This window comes from Aricia agestis, chromosome 17, assembly GCF_905147365.1.
Source record: "Aricia agestis chromosome 17, ilAriAges1.1, whole genome shotgun sequence".
In the NCBI taxonomy this organism is placed as follows: domain Eukaryota; kingdom Metazoa; phylum Arthropoda; class Insecta; order Lepidoptera; family Lycaenidae; genus Aricia; species Aricia agestis.
Window position 1 is genome coordinate 5,961,958 of NC_056422.1, and position 18,968 is coordinate 5,980,925.

Below are 18,968 nucleotides of genomic sequence, written 5' to 3' on the forward strand. Positions count from 1 at the left end.
GCTTTCATTTGCTACTTGCTATGTCATGTCACTTCGATATTTATAGGAACATCAATCTCCAAACGATTTTAATTATGTTTGGTAATTACTAAAGCAATTACTTTTGCCGGACAGTGCACACAGTCACAAAATAAACATATACAGTAGTAGATACTAGATGGATCAAATCAGCGTACGCACACATAAGCGCAATGGTTTATTATTTTAAAGTGCATAAAAATCAAGTAATAAATTACCGCGTGTGTTTATTACTTGATCCAAATACTTTATTTGCAAAAACCAAGTAGTGTACATAATAACATGCAATTCCAACTCAAGGTTTTGTGCAGGCCACTTCCTTAAATAACAAAAAAATTACATAAAAATATATCTTGTAATTTCTTTTCTCTCTGTTGACAAACTTTTTTATTACTCTACTGTATTATTTTTATACTGTGACCCAGTTTCCTAGTGGTGACTTACATGCAAGTAAATTACTTTCATTAATTAAAAATCAGCTTCATCAGCTTATAACAAACGTTTCAGTAATTTGATTGAATTGCGGTTTCCAAACTGGCCTGGACTCGTCACTCATGAACAATGAGCTTGTTGTGTGGGTTAAAATTTACTGTATGTGCTACTGTAGTGCCCCCTACTCCGACCTTCGCGTAATGTTCCCAATTACTATGATCTTATTGATGATGAGGTTTCGCCATAGTAAAAGGGGGGGAAGTAAGTTATCTTCATACAAAGGCACCGCGCGCGGCTTGTATGTGTGCGCCATAGTATCAATGCGTCGCCACGTACGGCACACAACAAAATCTCGGCCAGTTTTACTAGGCTGGTACCGCCGAGATTTTGTTGTGTGCCGTACGTGGCGACGCATTGATACTATGGCGCACACATACAAGCCGCGCGCGGTGCCTTTGTATGAAGATAACTTACTTCCCCTCCTTTTACTATGGTTCCGCTAAACGAAACTAAGGCTCAGTACGAATAATTTAATAGTTTCCATTGGCATTGAAAATATTCTTTTAAAAATACACAAGAAAAAACTTAATAAAACTAAAAACTTCCAATGAATCTTCGTTTAAAAATTTAACATGAGATTGTTAAAAGCATTTTTCATATTTTCAAAGAAAACAAACTTGCAAGTTTGCGGTAAGGAATTACTCAGAAATAAAATTCTTCGTAAAGATACAAAATGGCTTATAGTTTCTTTTAAGTTTCAACTAAAATGTACGTTTCTTTATTTATATGTATCACTTTGGATTATATTATGTTATAAAATCAAATTAGATCATCAATAATATTTTTATAGTCAGATGATCTGAGTAATTAAGAGGAAGGCAAACCGGAGTGGGGTTCTTTAGTAACATTTACCACTTAGGTCATATGGAAACCTAAAAACCAAGGATTACAATTGGCCAGTGACCTAATATCTTTACTATTAATAGCGTCTCTGTGGTCCAGTGGTTCAAAGCTCAGCTCTTTATTCGGAGGTCGTGGGTTCGATTCCCACGTTGGAAACATGTTATTTCCAAGTTTAGTTAGGACAATGCAGGCCGATCACCTGATTGTCTGACAATTAACATAATCCCTGCGTCGGATGGGCATGTAAAAAGTCGGTCCTGCGCCGCCTAATCTCTAGCAAGTCGTGTCGATCTTCCGTCCCACTGGGTTATGAGAATAAAAGGAATAGAGAGTGCTCTTGTGTACTGCGCACACACCTGGGCACTATAAAATTACTCTTGCGTTTCAAATCGGCCACCGTCACCGAAACTGGTGCGGGAGTTATCCACTGGCTTGTAACTGTCATTGGCGCTTGCCACTGGGCTACTGGTCGGCCACGAAATCCTACCCAATTCCATCCAATTTGACAAACTGCTAAATGTTAACGAGTAATGTATTGTGTTATAGGGAACATAATATAATTTATACACAGTAGACTATATTCATACGCCTGCGCACACACACACACACAAAAGCGTAATTTCATATTTTCTAAACTTATATAGTTTAGAGTCAAAACAACTGTCACGTATCGCGTGAAACTTGTCTCTGTGCTGTAAGAATTTGATTTCACACGGTTGAGTGATTCCACTGCAGTGTTTTTCAACCTTTTGTTATGATACGACCCCCTAGTATAAAAACATCTTTCGTGACCCATAGGTTGATAATCACTGTTCTACTGTATCTATTTATATTATGGTTTACGGGCTTATGGCACGTAAAGGCGGGATTTTACGAGGCCGTATATTACACCGGGTCAGCGCTGATCGATACATCTGTGAAGTGCCTGCTAACGGCTGGACCTGAATAATGGGATCATCATCATGAGCCAAAGCGGATGATGTGTACTAGATATTTTAACCAAAGATATAATAACTAGAAGATGCCCGAAACTAGTTTAATTTTATGCGCAAGGACATTTCTCCATTTCAAACACTATCCATGTTCTCGAACGTTATAACATTTTTACTGAAATGACTTTTTATATTCGGGGAAGCTTCAACATAACTCCAGTGTCCGAAAAACTGACCGAGAGACGAGATGGTATAGCCACATTATGCGCAGAGTCGACAAATGTGTTTTCAAAAAGGCGTTGAGTCTCCCAGAAGCTAAGAGAGTTAGAGGCAGACCTCCAGCCACAAGGTGGACCAGTATGACCAAAGCGCTAGCTATAAATAAATTGCCTAAATAAACAACCCAAGATAGAATTTCTCGGTGCAAATGTGCTAGATGAGCCGACTCTAGTCTCTACGTGAAGAGAAATAGAGCTAAGAAGATAATTATAGTGAAATGACTTTGAAAGTTAGTCTCGGTACAAGATTGGTCTCAACTGTTCTACTGACGTATTAAACACCAATAAAATACTCGTATGCTAGCTGTACTAAAATTAGTTGTTCCGTGACGGTGCTGACGTTACGCGAGTGGGCGGGGCGGATGCCCATCTCAGCGTCCAAACTCATAAAAGCAATTTATGTTGAGTTTGCAGAACAAGGGAACCGCCGCCGGTTGCCGACCGCTGGTAGACAAGTCATGTTTTTTTAAACGTCGGTTTACTGTTTACCGATGTGATTGTATTTAGAGCTAGTTATGTCGAGTCAGACGAAGACATAAATATTTAGGATTAGTGAAGAGTACAAATCGAGCCACTAGTCACAATATACCTCTACAATCATGGGCGTACCCAGGTTATGGGCCAGGGGGGGGCAAATCAGATTTTTCATAAGCTAGTTTCTTAATTTAATTTTATTTCATACTTTTTAAACTTGTATTGCTTTAAATAGTGCAGAATAATTCCTATCAACAGAATCATATTCTCATGATTACCATCTATCCATTCCTTTTCGATGAGGCCGTTAATATGATACTAAACATGAAACCTCCACTTTGGGTCCATACGAAGCTCGGTTCCTATATAATCCAGGTGATGCTGCAGCAGCAGCATGTAGGTACATATTTACTGTTTATCTACTTCTTACTGGTTGTCGCAATTAAAATGAGCCCAAACACCAAACCTCTGCTCTAAGTTGGCGAGGAGTTGGGTATCCTATTGATTACCAGGTGATGCTGCAGCACCAGGTCAACTTTCCATTATTATGTGTACACGTATATTGTATATTCACAAATGTCACAAACTAGAATGAAATATAAAACCCATCAAACGACTACAAGCTGCTAACGGCTTTTCATGAACCAGACAAACCCTGATTGTTCAGCACTGAACAGGCTGATGATGATTAATTATAGCTAAGAACACTCTCGATCATGTCAGCTTTCATTTAAAAAAACTAGATCAAAATCGGTCCACCCGTTTGGATGCTAAGATGCCACGGACAGATACACACACAGACAAACAGACAGACAGACACGTTAAACTTATAACACCCCTCTTTTTTGTCGGGGGTTAATAAATATGTATAAAGAAAAATATACTTATATTTCCCCTTTAGTTTTTCTTCTTTTGCTAAAACATGTAAATCGCCTACCTTTTTGTAATTTTTGTTGATCGATTGAAGAAAAATGATTTATAGTCTCTCTACCCATCGAAAGTTCACCCGTTAATAAAATATGACTCGTAGAAGAGAAGTTGTCTTGAGTACACGCTCGGTTCATTAGTCAAGGGGAGCCAAAAACTAATATTTTATGTGAGATTTATTACATCCCTCCAATAGTGGTTGCAGACATCAGTGGGTGACAACGTTTTTTTAATAAATAAGGGGGCAAACGAGCAAACGAGTCACCAGATGGAAAGCAACTTCCGTCGCCCATGGACACTCGCAGCATCAGAAGAGCTGCAGGTGCGTTGCCGGCCTTTTAAGAGGAAATACGCTCTTTTCTTGAAGGTTTGCAGGTCGTATAGGTCCGGAAATACGTATAACATTGTCATTGGCTTTCAATACGTATGCAAAATTTCGAAATAATAAGACTACTATATAATAGAGGCTGGTACTCGGTATCTCGGCGGTACCAGCCTCTAAAACCCCGCCGAGATTTTGTACGCGGTACGTGGCGACGCATTGATACTATGGCGCACACATACAAGCCGCGCGCCGTGCTTTTGTATGAAGATAACTTACTTCCCCTCCTTTTACACGCGAAAAATATACAATCCACATTACCTTGATGAGTGGCAGACTTCCACCGTTGGTTTTTCGCATAATTTTCTGCCGCGAACTGTAAAACTCTGGAACGAATTGTCACCAGCAGTATTTCCAGACCAATACGACCTGCAAACCTTCAAGACGTGTGCGTATTCCCTCTTAAAAGGCCGGCAACGCACCTGCAGCTCTTGTAATGTTGCGAGTGTCCATGGGCGACGGTAGTTGCTTTTCACCAGGTGACCTGTTTGCTCGTTCGCCCCCTTATTTATAAAAAAATCTATTGATATAATGAACACAGCATCACAAGTAAACAGTCGATATCTCCGGTCGGAATGTGGCATAATAACGCTCGTGTCGATTTCAATTATGTGAAAGTAAACGTTTACACGGTTTAATTGGCACGAGTCATTGTCGATCTGATAACGACCATTAAGATATAGGCCGGACCTGGGTTTTCCAAGCTTCTTGTCTTATGATTAGACATGGGTAGGCGCGGTCCGAAGGAGGGGGGTCACAGGGGACATGACCCACCCCCAAAATCTAATGTCAAATTGAAAAATCTCAAAATCTTGCCAAATAATAAAAGGATATTTCTAGATAGAAATTCCCTAACCACCACTGAGTCCGATTTTAGACAGCTGGCAACACAGAACCGTCCGAGGGCGCAGATAAAAAAAATAGTGTAGTGACCTAGTAGTGCCCCCCCCCCCCCCCTTGATTTTTTTTATGAAATAAGGGGGCAAACGAGCAAACGCGTCACCTGATGGAAAGCAACTTCCGTCGCCCATGGACACTCGCATCATCAGAAGAGCTGCAGGTGCGTTGCCCGCCTTTTAAGAGGGAATAGGGTAATAGGAGAGGGTAGGGATGGGTAGGGATGGGAAGGAAAGAGAATAGGGGAGGGTAGGGAAGGGAATAGGCTAGGGGATTGGGCCTCCGGTAAACTCACTCACTCGGCGAAACACATCATAAGCGCTGTTTCACGCCGGTTTTCTGTGAGAACGTGGTATTTCTCTGGTCGAGCCGGCCCATTCGTGCCGAAGTATGGCTCTCCCACGTATGAGAATTTCAAGCTGCGACCGCGCCTGGACATGGGTATAGTTATTACGGCGCATAGACACAACATAAAATTTTAGGTACCATAGCGATTTTAAGCTATTGCATAGTACTTTGAGCGCGGCGACTAAATCAAGAAATTACGTTACAAAATAACCTAACACTCGCCTAACGTCGTTTCAGTTCGGCCGATTTCGGCACGGTGTTTGTGTGCGTGCGACTAGATTACACGTACCATGTAGACTAGCTATTGCTATGCATTGCATATTATGCTTTACCGCGGCAGTCTCCGACTGCCACACGTATTGGAACGAAGTTCCTTATCGCGTGTTCGGCGTAAGTCTAAAGGCTAGACAGAACGATTTTTTTGACCTTGATTTGACCTCGACACTTTTTTTTTACAACGGAAGAGTAAGTTTTGGGGGTAAGTTTTTATTGGGGGTATTTTGTTCGAAATTGACACATTATGTTTTTTCTTTGTCTGATCACTGATTTTCCAATTTCACTTCACAGGTCGCGGCCCGCGCCGCCAGAATCATGACTCCTACCAAAGTGGTCCTAATCCAACATTACGACTTCCTCTTTTTTTTTTCTCCTATATAAAAAAAAAACTGTCAAATACCTAGTAAAATAATATATTTTATCCGTATCCTGAGTTTGGAAATGTTTGGCTAATAAGTGCTAATAGCTACAGCATGATAAATGGTCTAGAAATCAGGGTTTCCCAACATTTTTGTCATGCCCATGACTAGGAAATGGGTTTTATAGAGCAAGTTATCTAGAATGCAGGGATTTCCAACCTTTTTATCGGGACTATCCACATGACTCATAATATATTTATAACATACTGTCCCGGCAAACTGTCTTGCCATAATCTTTTTTCCTGTTTTCTTGCTTTTCTCTTCAAGTGTTTTTTCTGATTTTTTTTTACTATAGGCCCCACGGAGCCCGAGACCTTTACACCGAATGCAAAACCGTGAAAATCGGTTCGTGCGTTCTGGAGTTATAGCGTCAGGAAGGAAAACCCGACTTATTTTTTTATTTCCTTTAATATTTTAATTTGGTACTAGATGACCCGTAACTCTGTTGCGCCTAAATTCTTGTGGGAACCGTACATTTATTCGGGATAAAAAGTATCCTATGTCCTTTCCCGAGACTAAAAGTATCTCCATACCAAATTTCATCAAAATTGGTTAAGCGGTTTAAGCGTAAAAACGTAAAAGACATACACACTTTCGCATTTATAATATTAGTATGGATGAGCAAAACATAATATTTTGGCTGATATAAAAAAAATAAACTTCAAATCCTTTCCCAAGAGGTACGTGTACAGGGGCAAACGAGCAAACGGGTCACCTGATGGAAAGCCACTTCCGTCGCCCATGGACACCCGCAGCATCAGAATAGCTGCAGGTGCGTTGCCGGCCTTTTAAGCGGGAATAGGGTAATTGGGGATGGTAGAGATGGGAAGTGAATAGGGGAGGGTAGGGAAGGGAATAGGGTAAGGGATTAGGCCTCCGGTAAACTCACTCACTCGGCGAAACACAGCGCAAGCGCTGTTTCACGCCGGTTTTCTGTGAGAACGTGGTATTTCTCCGGTCGAGCCGGCCCATTCGTGCGAAGCATGGCTCTCCCACGTATAAACTACAGGTATATTGAAGAAACCAGTTTAAGAAGTAATAGGATTTAGGACTTTTATTCGCTTATCTAATTTCATTTACCCTTTTTCCTAGTCCCTTAAATTCGACTTATCTTGTTATAAGTTGCGACCGAAAAGTTTTATCATTAAAAAAAGATATTGACATTTGAGTTTTGTCATATTTTTACCGACTTCCAAAAAGGAGGAGGTTATACGTTCGGCTGTATGTATCTTTTTTTTTTTAGTATTCAACTTGGGTCGGCCGTTATTCTACTTCCTACCAATATTATAAAGGGGAAAGTTTGTTTGGATGTATGGATGTGTGGATGTATGGATGTTTGTTACTCTTTCACGCAAAAACTACTGAACGAATTTTAATGAAACTTTACAATAATATAGCTTATACATCAGAATAACACATAGGCTACAACTTTAACCGACTTTCAAAATGGGGGAGGTGTTATGTTCGTTTTCTTATGTTCAACGATTACTCCGCCGTTTGTTAACCGATTTTCAAAATTTTTCTTTTGGTATATAGGGTATCATCCCAATTTGGTATTATATTCACAAAAGTGGTGATCTGATGAAGGATCCATAAGCAATCGAGGGAACTCCTCAAAATTTATAGGGAAGCATGTGGTGACTTCGGTTTCGTGAGAAGTATTCTAAGCATATGCTACCAACAAGTAAGATTTTGCACCGATGTATAAGGCTATATATTATCACGCTAAGACTAATACGAACGAAGAAATACAGGAAAATATGGGAAAAACGGAGAAATATTAGAAATTACGAACTACTGGAGCAATTTTTATGGCAATATTAAGCTCAGATATAGAGTAGACCAAGTGAAGGGAGTAGGGACATTTTTATGGGAAAATGTACGGTTTCTGTAAAATTCCTAATTTACGCGGGCGAAGCCGCGCGGGACATCTAGTTATAATTTAACTGTGTGATATTTATTTTTCAGTTATTTTTTGTGAAAACAACTAGGTATAATAATGTGTCCTAGAATTTTAGTTATTATAATTTGAACAAATTTCTCTCTTTGTTTCCATTCTGACAAAATTTTGCCCAAATATTCTGACATTTCAATTCTTAAACAGTTTAACGATTATTCATTTAATATATTAATAGAAGTAGTGCAATAATTATTAAGTCCTTGAATATTTAAGGCCTGTTTCACCACTTTCTCATAAAGTACCGGATAGGCTATCCACAACTTATCTCACAGATACTCCATACACTATCTGTCCAGTTAACTTGTGGATAGCCTATCCGGCACTTATCAGGAAGTGGTGAAACAGGCCCTTAAACTTTTAAATTCTACCTTCTTTAGTTTATTGCACTGAAATGAACTAATGATGGAGAAACACAAGCTTTCGAACTGCCAAACTGCATGCTATTGGCACCTTCGCAATTTGTGTCAATAATGGTTTTCCATCAGACCATTACGTCAACGTGGTAAGGGGCTTTAATGTTTCAGATTGTAACTATTCACACAGAAAATTGGCCCGATAATGGTTCCATTATTAAGCTAATTAGTTTTGAGTATAATATTAAGTGGTACTTAGTTAACTTTGATCGTAACGAACATTCAAGAGGCTTCCAAAGTCTACCAGCTGTTCTCAATACAGAAATTGTAAACCTTTTTGCGAAGGGAATATTAATATGATTTGTAATGGATTTATTATTTTTGTTATAGTTTACAAGAAACAAAAGGTATCGCTATAAAATGTGGTATTAATAATTATTTAATCTGCAAAGTTGTGTTTTAGACATTTTTAGTTAAAATGCAATTTTTACTTCAAAATTGGAACATACTTTTGAAAACTTATTCAGTTAGAGTTAGTTGCCAATGGTTGTTAATTTCTGTCTTTGAGATAAAATTAGGCGTTTTCATATATTATGTAGTTTATTATTCACAATGGCATGTAATATTCATGTTTGTTGGGCTGTTTATTTATTTAGTAAAATTATAAAATCTATACTAATATTATAATTGGGAAGAGTTTGTTTGTTTGTTTGTATGTTTGAACGCGCTAATCTAAGGAACTACTGGTCCGATTTGAAAAATTCTTTCAGTATTAAATAGCCCATTGATCGAGGAAGGTTATAAGCTATATTTTATCACGCTCAGACTAATAGGAGCAAAGAAATAGAGGAAAATGTGGAAAAAACGGGGGAAATTATATGAAAGGGCCTATTTGAACGCGCTAATCTCAGGAACTACTTATCCGATTTAAAAAATTATTTCAATGTTTGCTCATTTATAGTGGTAGGCTGTATTTTATCACGGTAAGACTAATGGGAGCGAAGAAATAGAGGAAAATGTGGAAAAAATGGGGGAAATTATTTGAAAGGGCTTATTTGAACGCGCTAATCTCTGGAACTACTGGTCCGATTTGAAAAATTCTTTCAGTGTTAGATAGCCCATTTATCGAGAAAGGCTATAGGCTATATTCTATCACGCTAAGACTAATAGGAGCGAAGAAATAGAGGAAAATGTGGAAAAAAACGTGGGAAATTATTTGAAAGGGCTTATCTCACGAACTACTGAAGCAATTTTTTTGGCATGTGCTGTTATTTGGCACAGATAAGAAGTAGACCACGTGTAGGATCATAGGCTATTTTTTGTGGACTAATTTGTCTGTGAAAGCGAAGCTGCGCGGAACGTTATATTTCGCGTGGTCACGACATCACGCGTAAACGGCTGGACCCATTTTGCTGAAATTTGGTATGAAGGTACTTTGAGTCCGGAAAAAAACATAGGATACATTTTGTCCCGGAAAAATGTATGGTTACTGCACAATATACTTTTATGATTTGCGAATAAAGATTTTTATTACACATTTTTAATACACATCTATGACCCAGGGACATTGAAAACTTTTTGTTCCGTTGGCGGGATTCGAATCCGCAACCCCCGGCTTGAGCTACCAACGCGCTCACCACTGAGCCACAGAGGTCGTCCTTGACTTTCAACTTGCACAGATGATCGACAACTGGCGACTAGATCAAATCAGGCGCAGGACCAAATTTTTACATTCCCATCAAAATTGAAAACGACTTTCCAACTCAGGAATCGAACCTACGACCTCCGTGACAAGAGCTTGGCTCTTAAGTCTTAACCACTAGGCGATGGATGGTCTAGTCACCTAGAAGCAACATGGCATAACAGTCAATAGCTTTGTCCACACTGTGCCTTTTTCTGTTCGTGAAGGGCATGCGTTATAGCGCAGTCAACAGCGAACGTGAGGCATACCCGCGACGCATGCCCTCTGACCGTATCCAAAACTTCAAAAATGACAATATTGGCGTTGCGTTCCTTGACGCATTCAATTATTGAATGCGCCAATATGAAAGTTGATGACGAAAATTGAAGATGAAAGAGCACAGTGTGGACATGGCTAATATTATAATAGAGTAGGATCCATAATATATACACACTAATATTTTAAATGCAAAAGTGTGTCTATCTGTTGCTTCTTCACGCCCAAACCGCTGAACTGATTTTGCTGTAATTTGGTATGGAGTGACTTTGAGTCCCGGGACATACTCGTAGGATACTTTTTGTCCCGAAAAATGCACGGTTTCTACGCGATAACCTAATTTGTTGTGTAGCAAAGTTGCGGGCTTCTTCTAGTACTCCATAAAAGACACTTACTTACCACATAACGCCACATCACGATTACATCTGTAGGGTGAAGTGATTAAGGCCAAAGTCGTTACTATTACCTCTAAAATGACCTTTATTACAAATATATAAGGCTCACTCTCAGATCCGAGGTAGAAGGGACACCTAAGTACTGTACTTAAGGGCTATTTGTTGCTTATTGTTGTTATTGAAACTATTATGTTGTACTGATATGACTCTTAACTTAAGCAAAATATGAAATTCATAGTATTAAGCTGAAGACGGTTTGTATTTGTGAATTTGGATAAACGTCACAAAACAAAAAAATACGAAATTTTAACTATTGATGCCAAATTTTAATGACGCTGTGTCAGACGTACATAATACAAAACTACTCTAATGAAAAAGTGTTAGTGTATTGAGTGTTAAAGTCAGTGTAAAAAACCTAAAGTGACTTTGACGAACACAAACAATAATGTGTATTCTCCTTTATAGAACTTTAAGGGTGGTTTGCACCAACTTACTTTAACTATAACTGTAACTTTAACTACAATGCAAAATGTCAAATCTTTGGTTAAAGTAAAAAATGGACGCCATATTTAACTATAACCATAGAGCTCGACAAGGCTTTAAGTGCACGTGGCGAAAAAAAGAACTAACGCTGTCATCATACAAAAACGCCATTTTTGACAGTTCTCCTTTACCAGCAGCGCCCCCGCCCACGTTCATTTAAGTCTTGTCGGATCAGCAACGTCTTCTGTCAAATTCTGTGGTCAAAGTTAAGGTTGAAGTTAAATTAGCCTTAATTATAACCATAACTTTAACTTTAACCACGCCTCTGGTGCAACCTACCCTTAGAAAGTGTTGATGGACACAATCTTAGTTAACTCTACTTAGCAGATTAAGTTAATGTAAAATTATCTATTAGTGTTAGTTAGGTTAGATTGTAATAACGTTACCTACGTTAACTAATAATAGGGATTGTACATTTTTTTTTAATTTTGCTCATTACAAAAACATTTCGAGGAATAAGGTCAGTGATCGTTTTTCTGTATATAAACGAAAAAAATACCCATTAGTTACTTATATTTTTGAACAAATACGTTTAACCTTTGTTTGACCTTCAATGGCGTTAAACTAGCAATAAATTCGACCAACATTACATTTCGAACTTTTGGTAAGCTTCTCGTATCAGCTTTCACATAATGAGAACTTGCATTTGACGAACCAGCCATTATAAATAAGATTGAAAGGAAATTTAAAACATATGCAGAGGTCAATTGGCGGCCGATGATGACGTCAGAGCGAAACTTTAAAAATTTATTGAGAAAAAACTAGCCAATGTATTTTAAAATTATTTAATTTATATTCTTAAAATACCCTATTTTAACGAAAAAAAAATATAAAAAGTACATGTGATTTTTTTTTGACATTGCCCATTATGAAATACCTGTACAGGTATTTTATGTACTTATATAAAAAAAAAAACTGTAATCAATAAAAATAAAACAATAGCTGTAACTCTACATAATAGAGTATAGAGTCATTACTAATAAGGATTATGATTTGGGATTTGGATATTGGGATATTAATTATTATTAATTTATTACGGACCTACAATATCGATGGACGGATGAATAGATCTTGTGGTACTTGGAAAATATTGTTATTTCTCGAGAGTCCAAAATAAATTGTGATACAAAAAGTTGTCAATAATTAAAAATGTAACATAGAAATGTAAAGATTTTAAAACAGATAATATAAACACTCATCTATCAGCCAGTTGCCAACAGATTTAGTTTTATTACGGAAACAGGAAACTGGGATCAGTCATCAATCATCATAGTACAATTATACATTAATAACCACAAATCACAATACAATATTATCATGTTCAGGTGTTTGGAGATTCCTGTCAGCAAAGATGATATTTCATCTATTCATATCAGTCGACTCTTAACATACTTAAATATTATGTTTTATAGTGTAAAATTCTAACGTTATTGTTATCTGATGATATATTTTTTTTTTATGAAATAAGGGGGCAAACGAGCAAACGGGTCACCAGATGGAAAGCAACTTCCGTCGCCCATGGACACTCGCAGCATCAGAAGAGCTGCAAGTGCGTTGCCGGCCTTTTAAAAGGGAATAGGGTAATAGGGGAGGGTAGGGAAGGGAAGGGAATAGTTGAGGGTAGGGAAGGGAATAGGGTAGGGGTTAGGGGATTGGGCCTCCGGTAAACTCACTCACTCGGCGAAACACAGCGCAAGTGCTGTTTCACGCCGTTTTTCCGTGAGAACGTGGTATTTATCCGGTCGAGCCGGCCCATTCGTGCCGAAGCATGGCTCTCCCACGTATAAAATATATGGATAACCAGTAGCCGACACTACTTTCATGATTGTGAAGTTCTCAGCATGCACCATCGACGATCATGGGCAAATATGTCCCTCTATATTTTCCTAATCGCTTGTAATGCTGTATCAACAAACTTATAGAGGCCTTAAAACATGTTTCTGCTTTTTAACCGAATTCCAAAAAGTAGGAGGTTATCTGTTTGGCTGTGGATATTTTTATAATACTTAATATTATGACATTTGATATTACTGCAATGTTTTCACATTAGAGGCATAGACAGTAAACGAGAAGTTTTGTTCGACATATTATTATAAAAATGTTTCAGTCCATATTCTAGTATGAAAGGAGTAAGTACGCGGAGTAATGGCTCGACCACAGTCGACGATCTTATTCGCCTGTGTGTCAGAAAAGAGCCGCGAGCCTGGAGGCATGGTAATCCAGTGTGAGCGATTCTCGTGTGTCACCGACGTCGAGCCGAGTAAGTTCGCGTATTTGAAACCCGCGTGCTTTAAGTTCGTACGTCTATCAGGCCTTTAACGTGTGCAACATGCCGGATTTTGGTCGGATTGTTTACTGTATGTGTTAGTAGCGTCCTCTGCCTAATATTCACTATTCCTATTTTAATCAAAATATAATTTTAATTTGGTTTGACGAGCTTTGTATGGCGGACGGGTCGATCTAATATCGTTTTATTACAAATTCATGGTAATTTAATATGTAATCATGTATGTAAAGGGTTAGCTTGAATAGATTGTAATAACTTTGTTTCGTCGTTAGTGTTATTGAAAAGGATTTTTGTTCGATTCTTTAATCTTTTAAACTTTAGGATTTCGTATGAAACGCGTGAAAAGGCACTTATGACTTTGGTCTCTATGCTTTTACCATAAAGTTAATATACCGCTACCGCTATTAACTTTATGGTTTTTACTAACTGACAGTAAAACCTGGTTAATTGGGATCTCAAGGGACCGAGACTTTCGTACCAATTATTAAAGGCTCCCAATAATCCAGTTATCCAATTAAGCAGGTTTAAAATTATGGGTGTCTCATTTACAGAGGCCGGCACTCACAGGGGTCAATATTATGTGTCGTTATTTAATTTAGAAGCTTTTATTCGTTTGAGTTTTCTTTTTCCATCATCCACTGAGACCGTGAGTGTGTTATTCTCCCTACACAGTTCATCACGCGACTTTCCACAATCAAAATCTAATAGAAGTTTAAAATTTTCTGATACTTAAGTACTGATAACGTTTTATATTTGCGTTTGGACATTATTTACACTTTTATTCCCTTGTTTTTAGGTCAAAAACTGAGATAGTACTGACAAAAATGCATGCACAATAGTTGACGCAAAATATATGTAGGCAAACATAATATTGTCAGTTCAAAACATTAATATTATTATTATGTAATTTATAAAACAATAAATATATATTTATTTATTATATGAATAATACATTATAGTCTATTCATAATATTATTTCAATTATCCTTGGTGCGAAAAATCTAAATAATAAAATAGATAACAAAAAAAGGATATGGACGTTCCAGTCCATAGACGGCCCCAATTTTATAATAATAAAAAAAAACATAATATTGTCAAAACTTGTTACACCTATCATAATTTGTTTTACTAATAGAGGTTAATGAGCTACAGATTCTCAATTATAGAGTTAAATATCGAAAAAGTCTTAGAATTCAAATCTCATTTAATCAGTTTCGAAAAATCCATTAACAGAGGTAATTTAATGAAATAGTGCCGGGACTTCATTGCAACTATCAAAACTAGAGTTTTTCTCTTAGCCAGGTCCCGCTCAACCAGGTTTCACTGTAACTGAAAAATCGCTTAAAAAAACTTCATAAAGTTTAAGGTGATGCTGCAGTAACCAGTGCTTTTGGGAAACAACAATTATTCATCCAATAAAGCCTGTCAAACGATTGATATCGTCAAAATACGAGTACAAATTCATAATTCATAAATTGTGTGTCACACACACACAGAGAGTGAGCCCGTTACACATGAAATTCGAAACCAAATTGCTCAATTATAGAAGTTGCGTTTTTATACTAGGAGTCGGGCATCAACGGTTGAGTGGAGTAATTAATTCGTAGAGCAGCGGCTATGAGCCTACATCCCATGTCAATTGACCATAATTACTGTGGACGCATAGCTCGTTAGATTTCATCTTATTACACACCTACACCGCTGCTTTGGCGCTTGGACGCCGCCATTTTGTAAATATTAATAAAAAGTTGCCTATTCGTTTTAACTTTTATCCAATTTGCAAGAGAAAGAAAATCTCAACAGTAATACTGGCAGTCTGACTATACTAAACGGTTAACGGAAGGACCTTTTGAAATTAGCGGAAGAAGTTAAAAATTAATAAATGCGCCGCGTACGGTGAGGACGAGTTTGCCAGGTTTCTCATCAATTCATACAACAAATTCGAAAATGCGGCGCGTTTGGCGCGTGCGTGCTGATGCATGTGCGATCACCTACTGCCCTCGTTTTCTGGGTGCTTTTTTTTACACATACGTGACAAATCCAAGCGCCAAAACATCTTAGTAGGTGTTCATAGAGCATACGAGAGTTGTGAAGACGTTAAATGGGTTTGAACACGATACACATGTGCGTGTGGACTCTTTTACAAACTAGGCGTTTTTATGGAATGCCTGGAAAAATGCAGGTGGTCTGATGGTAATTGATTAGCGTTGTATAGACACGTAGTAGTTAAAAGTAAAATTTTTTTGTAGACGCTAAAATAAATAACTAATAGTGAACATGCCGTATAATGTATACTAGCTATTTGACCGAGCTTTGCTCGGTATTCGATAAAACACGAACTTTCTAAAAATGATTTCTAGCTAGATCGATTTATCGCCCCCGAAACTCCCTATATACTAAATTTCATGAAAATCGTTGGAGCCGAATTATGCTACTTCTAAATCCCTCTACAATGTTGCATCATTTTATTGGGACTTCTCTTACTCTCGTTAGAATTTTTTTTAATTAGGTCAAAGATTTGTCGTGATATGGTTGTAAAATATGCTGACCGTCAATTTGTCATTGGCATGTAAAGCAGAATTAAGTATTTACACTGCAGATCTATGTGGACTTGAGATATCATTATCTCAAGTCCACATAGATCTGCAGTCTAAAGATTTAATTCTGCTTTACATGCTAATGACAAATTGACGGTCAGCAGCAGGTTTAACATAACAAAGCGATACTACTATAGGATGTGTAAGTACGTGTAGAGTTCACAGTGAAGTAGTGGACTGTACTCAACGCTGGACAAGTATTTTTATTTTTGTATCGGCAAATGCATGATGTTGGGGCATATTTTATCATACAAACTTAGAAGTCAAAAGATCCTTTCAGCTGCTACTTTTACAGTGCCCTCAACACAAAGGACACATACACCATAAACTCTTTAGTATTATCACTTTGTTTTGTTAAATATTGTAGAGTTTGCTGCCCAAACTACAGGTATCCATGATAATCCCCTCTCCTTAAACACCTATGACGTCACTAACCCCCATCCTCCGTTGTTGCAGGTCTTCAGCTGCGGAGTATAGAGGAGCCGGCGGGGGGCGCGGGCGGCGGGGGGGCGCCCGCGCCGACCTGCTACGACGCGGAGTGCGCGCGGACGGAGGCCTGGCTGGACGAGAACCAGGAGTTCGTGCATGATTATTTTTTAAGGTACCTACGCCATGTTCGAGTAGGAACACCCGTTGGGGTTTTAGTGGGTATGCTCGGGCGCGGCCTTCACCGCCCTAGGGAGTCCCGCATGCCCCGGTGACAAATGCATTTCTCCAACTATAAAAAAAGGTACGACATGTTCGAGTTTTCCAGAAGTGGCTGAACACAGGCACTCGCTTAGTCTGAGTAGTCTCTTATGTCCGTTTCCACCAACCATCTCCTAAAGCTAAGTGCTCCCTAGCAGTCTTTAAGGGTCATTTATCTTTAAAAACAAAAACGTTTTATTAATGGCGGCTGTACATGCTTGCTCGGGTTTTCCTCGTGAAAGCCAACGAGACAAGGCTGAGAACGCCCTGTGTCTTGGGGTGTCTCAACGAGTGTGTACAGCCGCTAAAAGACGTTTATCTTTCTTCAATATTCGTAGGCCCTAAAGACATAGGTCACACATAAAATTTGTAAAATCTAGAAAGATAAATGCACTCTTAATGACCGCTAGGAAACAGCGTTAAGAGTCGGTTGGTAAAAATAGGTAAAAGACTCATGTTTCATACATAGATGTACCTAAATCCGATAGAAACAAAAGGTGTAGGAACCCACCAAAACGCTGCTATGTTGCATTTTTCTGTAAACTATATTCATAGTTAAATTGCTTAAGCGTGTGTCTGTTACCTGTTCACGCCTAAATCGCTGAACCAATTTTGATGAAAGTCCCAACTTCCAATAGTTTTTATTATCGAAAATGTAATGTTTCAGCGCAATAAAAGAATATCGGCACAACGGAGTTGCAGAAAACATCTAGTAGATAATAAATCAGCATCAACATGTAATTTCATTCAGCACTTTGAAGGTCATTCCTATGTTAATAAGGCGCTACTGGCCAGTCGGCGGCGCTACCTCACAGTGCACAGTATACTTCTAAACAGTAGAGCAACTCGTGCGTATATTTGTAATGAAAATTTCATCAAACAATATACGCGCTGGTTTTAGCTGTCTTTTCATAGTTTATTGAGAGTGCCTCAAGAGCAAGGCCACATTGCCTCAGTGTATTGCGATTTGCGTCGACACTACAGAATAATGCATTGGATGCCACATCTGCGTTGAAGCCACAGATTTTAGAAGTAAAAGTGGAAACTGTAACGCTATAAATAACAAATCACGTTCCTTCTTCAATTTCATCGTACCAATCGCAATGCTTTTCTTGACTTTCAAGCAATCTTCAATAACGCTTTTGCGCTTGATGCAATACAAAAACTTGAGAAGTGTCAAGGGACACCCGAATGGAACTAAGTTATTTCTTATGTTCAAGAAAACTTTTTTGTACATAGAACTGATATACACTCAAAAAAATTATTTAAAAAAACGCCACTTTTGACGCCCAGGAATACTAACAACGCGTCGCTGTTTATTCTCAAAAAAACGCCATCTAATTGACGCACAGGAACACTATCAACGCCCTCTGCCACTAACATACAGGTACTAATAAAAAAGTGTCGAGGTCAAATGTCGTTCTGTCTAGCCTCCTTTACGCCGACGACCGAACGCGCAATAAGGAACTTCGTTCCAAAACCACTTTATTGGAGACCAAAAATACAAAATAAAACAATTTTACTTAAGAGGATTCCACACCGCCATTTTTTCCATACAAACGTTGTCCCCTGTTTCCTCCCTGGATAATGCTAGTAGAGTTATAATTTTTTTCCTGAATATCTACGGCCACTAATACAATGTCCCTATGTTTTCTTTTTTTTCATAATTTAATTATTAAATAAGATATGAACGTTCAAAAACCCAAAAAAATGGCCAGATTTTCCACTGTGTTCAAACGTCCAGAAAACAGATTTGGATAGATTATACAAAAAAAGCAAAACATAGGAACACAGCTCAAGCCTTTTTTTAATCTTTAATGAAAACAGTACTTAAATCGGTTAAGTTTTGGAGAAGGAATCAGGGGACAACGAATCGTTGATTTTCTGGATTTTCTGCAGTTGT

The 18,968-nt window shown here is 38.2% G+C and overlaps 1 protein-coding gene and 1 long non-coding RNA gene across 8 annotated transcripts in view; both read left to right on the forward strand.

Annotated features, from left to right (window-relative positions):
- The window catches only part of LOC121735454 (dual 3',5'-cyclic-AMP and -GMP phosphodiesterase 11-like), a 248,934-nt gene that overhangs the window by 105,215 nt on the left and 124,751 nt on the right, over nucleotides 1–18,968 (forward strand). For all 7 annotated transcript variants that reach the window (XM_042126285.1, XM_042126284.1, XM_042126288.1 and 4 more), the window contains one exon: nucleotides 16,835–16,979. In XM_042126285.1, the coding sequence (XP_041982219.1) occupies nucleotides 16,835–16,979 (145 nt within the window). The remainder of the gene's footprint in view (nucleotides 1–16,834; nucleotides 16,980–18,968) is intronic.
- LOC121735462 lies at nucleotides 9,363–9,619 on the forward strand. The gene is made up of 2 exons (XR_006036862.1): nucleotides 9,363–9,396; nucleotides 9,567–9,619. It is a non-coding gene; the product is annotated as an uncharacterized LOC121735462 (long non-coding RNA).